This window comes from Diplotaxodon limnothrissa, linkage group LG11, assembly GCF_057381915.1.
Source record: "Diplotaxodon limnothrissa isolate DT_005_m linkage group LG11, D_limnothrissa_male_GT1.1, whole genome shotgun sequence".
Taxonomy (NCBI): Eukaryota; Metazoa; Chordata; class Actinopteri; order Cichliformes; family Cichlidae; genus Diplotaxodon; species Diplotaxodon limnothrissa.
In genome coordinates this window covers 14,440,037-14,444,523 of record NC_140606.1, presented here as the reverse complement: position 1 = coordinate 14,444,523, position 4,487 = coordinate 14,440,037, and the positions used below count along the sequence as shown (strand labels likewise).

Genomic DNA, 4,487 nt, shown 5'->3' with positions numbered 1-4,487 from the left:
AGAGCCTCGCTGCAGCTGGCGAAGGCACTGACCTGCAAGTTTGTTATCATCTACAGCAAACCAGTTAAAGATCCCCAAAGCGTCTCTTTACTGGATTCAAAATACTAACCCCTCATTTTCAGTCACAGGTGTATTTAAAGCTGCCACCTTTGTCCCAATCCTCTCTCTCCTAGATTGGCGTGGGTACATGTGGAAGTGTGTGTGAGCGTTCATTATGCTTTCTAAGTTTACATGCATGTTTGCGTCTTCACTGGCGTCAGCGCTGTCACTTTCTGCACCAGCACCAGGCTCCTCCCACAGGCCGAGGCTCCTCCCCCTCCCTCTCTGTCAGTATAAAGTATGGTCTTCTCTCAATCTCATACTCAGTCACAGCCTCATCAGTGGAGCAAAGCTCACTATCTTCAAATCAGCCTCTCCTGGTTTACTTCAACAGCTGCAGGTAAGGTTTAAAATATTCTCTGCAGTTTGTTTCATTTTAAAACTTCATTTTATTTCTCTGTTTTCCTGTCACAGGAGGATGGTTACACACACTCACTAATGCTTTGAGGTGTCCTGTCCCCTCATTTTCAGTTATTTATACACTGAAAATGAGAATACTGTAGACAAGTAAAGACTGGACTGGTATTTATATAGATAGTTATCCATCTATATGTCGTTTTCTTCTTTTGCCTTTTTAGAGCACAAATGAAATGTTTATTACAGTGGATCTTTTCTTCTCTTTATTTAAGTGAGTGGTGGGTTTTAATGAAAGAAAATTATATTCATACACGAGCCAAACAGAATTATTAAAAGATTATACAATATTTATGATTAAAAGTCTTTAAAAAGTAACAGATGAGTAAAAATAGATCCATGCTGAAAGCTGAGCTGAAAGAGAATTATGTCTGAGTGTCCAAATGACCACATAAGAAATTTAATTTTGCCCCTAACTTTTATCTGGAGGAAAACTCTGTGTTTGTGTTTAAATGCTCACAGAAGCTGCTGGTTCTGTGAGCATCATTTGACCTTTGTTGTGGATAAAATTATCATTCCAAGAGTTGGAGTTAAAAGAAAGTAGGAAAGAAATTCCTCATCACATTTCATAGGAGCTATTTTTTTTTTTTTTAATCTCTGTGTATAAACTAAGTAGTGATGGGTAAAAGTGTTATTTTCTCATTTTGTTTTCTGAGGAGAGGAGAGGAGAGCTGTCACATACATTACATTATCACATCATTACCAGCCTATTACATAATGATTGAGAGACAATGACCAGCTGCTAAAAGGAATTATATTAGCATGAGCAGAATGGCTATTTACACCACCGCTGTGTCCGTTTAAACAAATTATTCAAACCAAACGTTTCACTGGACTTATGGTGATAAAATCACACAAGAAGAAATTCTCCATTTCAGTTGGTTTAAAACTGCAGAGGAGGGCGATTTCACCTGCACGTCTGTAATGATTTGACCAGTGAACAACGACTAGAAGACGTTCTGGACTGTTAACGGTACAAAAGGATCTAGACTAAGAACAAAGACTCAGTACATAAAATAAATGAAAAATCTAAAACACTTATTTTTTTATTTGTTCTGCAAAGGTAGAAACCATGGCAAAGTTATGCTCTCCTGCATATCTATGTTCTGGTGTTTATGGGCTGTAAAAAGATCATCCTTGACTTAGTAAATATATTAACACAGAGAGACGCAGCAGAGCGCTGTAACACTGTGACAGACTGAGGCAGTGGGGTTTTTGATTTATCTGAGATTGAAAGCCTCCAAGCAGCTTTTGCTGTTGGTTTTATCTAATTATCCACTTTAACTCATTTTCCTTTGGAAATAAATTTCGGGAGTAAAACATTATTCATCAAAGATAATATGCTGCTTTGGCAGGCTTCAAGATCAAAATAAAATAAATAAATCATCAAAATGATCTTCTAACCAAATTAATAAGAAACATCTATAAATGTATTTATTATTATGTTTAATAATATTATATGTATTTACATGAGGGGTTAAAAAGGTTTCATGCCTCTGCTTTCAGTGTGAGTAAACTTCATGTATTGATTCTGTGTGACACCGACTGTCCTGTGAGCCCCGTTCAAAAAACAGCACATAGATCAACATTCGACTATAGAGACCGCAACTCCAAACAGCACATACATATACATGTATGTGTCTGTGTGTAAACATGAAGCCGTTCTGTCACAGGCAGAGCAGGAGAGTATTTATGAAACATGAAATAATGTTTGCTGTAGTTCGAGGCAGAACCATTAAAGAGTCATCTCTTTCTCACCCGATGTGTTTAAATGACCTTAAATTGATTTATTGCTGCTTTTTGCAAAGCCAATATTGCCTGCATTGGTTTGTTTTCCCTTAGCAAGCTGAGGTGAGACAGAAAGAGAGAAGAGGGCAGATGAGAGGCAGTAAAGAGCAAATAAAGACTAACTGGAAATGTGCTATTGAGTTTGTTTAACTGTTATTCTCTCCCTGTCTCTCCATCCAGCCATGAATGTAGGCATCTGTGTTTGTGTTATCCTGGCTGCTTTGTCCAGTGGTTCCCTGAGTCTGCCTTCACAATCAATTGTAAGACACACACACACACACACACACACACACACACACACACACACACTATGCAGAGCTAAACAGCGCGTACATTGCCAATTAAGGGAAGTGGAGTAGGACCCTGATTACAAACTTTAATGTCTAAATTGCCTCCACGTGGTACAATTGGATTCAATTTTCCACTGGAGGATAAATATTTTTTTTCATTTGAATTTTTTTATTTTTTTTTATTACTTTTTAAATGTGTTATTTCATAAATGTGTCATTTTCTCCACAGACAGCTGAAAGTACGGCTCTTCTCTCAGGCAGCGGATCTCTCCCTTCTCCCAGCCTGAAACGGCAGGCTCGCTCCGCTCCAGCGCCCCTCTCAGGGCATCTTATCAACTACAGCCAGCACCAAGAGGACGCAGACACTCCAGACAGCCTGAACCAGCTTCTGGCCAGACTCATCTCTAGGAAAGGTGTGATCAGACTGCCGATACAGAATAAGAGAACAAAGGATGGGAAGAGAAAATAAAATGACCGCCTTTCCCTTTTCCCTTTACTTGTCATCTCATTACATGCTCATATTTCCCTCTTCCTCACATCCATCCTTCTGCAGCTTGCGTTCATTCATGCTGTGTTTCAGTCCCACCATCTGGCATTTCCCACCTCCCTCTGGCCTCCTCTCTTCATCTTTCCACGCTTGCTACTCCCCTAACATTTCTGCCTGCGCCCTCTATCATAGTCGTCTGCCTACCTCCTGACCTCACTCTCTGCTTCCTCTGTCACCGCGCATCGGTTTTTTTCTTTCAAGTAAACGCTGTGTGACTACGAGACCTGCTGAGCTCATGGACAGAAATAGAAACACAGCGAGTCAGCATGAGTTAGATCAACAGTGCCATTTGGAAGATAGACCGTATATTATTATCATACAGTATGGGTAGTTTAAAAAAAAGAAGAAGAACAACATAAGTTTTATGAAATGCAGTGAATGTTTTCTTTTGTTTAGTTTGTTTCATCCATGTCTCCTCTAGGCTCTGCCTACCACACCAGATCCTCCCTCAGCAGCAGAGCCAGTGGTCTCCCCCCCAACCACAGGATAAAGGACAGAGATTATCTCGGCTGGATGGACTTCGGACGGCGTAGTGCAGAGGAGTACGAATACTAGTCCTGAAGGCACGGCTTTGTTTCTTCGAACGCTGAGCCCAAAACCTCCAACATCACCAGTTAAAGTTTTTATTTTAAAAAACCTGGAGCCCTTTTCACACTGCACTCTCAGCCCACCAGAGCTGACTTAGTGAGAAGTATATCTCAGCACATATCCTTCAATCTACGAACCACAAACTTCAATCCAAAACTTACGGCACATTATTGTATATCTGTGTTGCTGTTAAGACCAAAGGTAGCAATGCTTGTCCATCCCGCAGTGCTTTCTTAGTCCCTCACTCTCTCTGTGGTTTGGATGGTAATCACTAAAAATGAGTCACAAAAAAAGTTTTTTCATGGAAAAAAGGTGTTTTGATTTCTTAAAATATGGGGTCACTGTAATTTTCTGACCAGCATAGAGTTTTTAATTTGTTTGGTAGTACTTTCTTACTTAAAGTTACATGAGTAGCTCACGATCTGCTAATGCTATTAGACATTGGTTACACAGCAGATGCTTGTTACCATAAATTCATTGTTAGTTAAGTTGTTTTTGACAAATGCAATGTTAGCTTTTTGGTGTTAACAGATCAGTGAAGAAACAGTAGGTCTGGTATAACAATGGGAAATGCCACATTTCCATTTCAGTGGATATACAGAGCTTAACTAAGAAATCACAAATATTTTAGCAATGAGTCAAAACTTGTTTAAAACTAAAAAAGATTATCATTTAGTCTGCAATAAATCATGTTTATATGACTAAATTTAAGCCAGTGCTCTGAGAACTGCACTAAAAACATCATTTCGATTAATATGCTG

At 39.3% G+C, this 4,487-nt stretch overlaps 1 protein-coding gene across 1 annotated transcript; it reads left to right on the top strand.

Annotated features, from left to right (window-relative positions):
- The first annotated feature begins 339 nt into the window (after window positions 1-339).
- Window positions 340-3,693, top strand: ccka (cholecystokinin a). Its single transcript, XM_085365166.1, has 4 exons — window positions 340-439; window positions 2,482-2,561; window positions 2,821-3,004; window positions 3,560-3,693. Exons 1-4 carry the CDS (start codon window positions 340-342, stop codon window positions 3,691-3,693), a joined length of 498 nt encoding a protein of 165 aa, XP_085221292.1.
- Window positions 3,694-4,487: the final 794 nt, after the last annotated feature.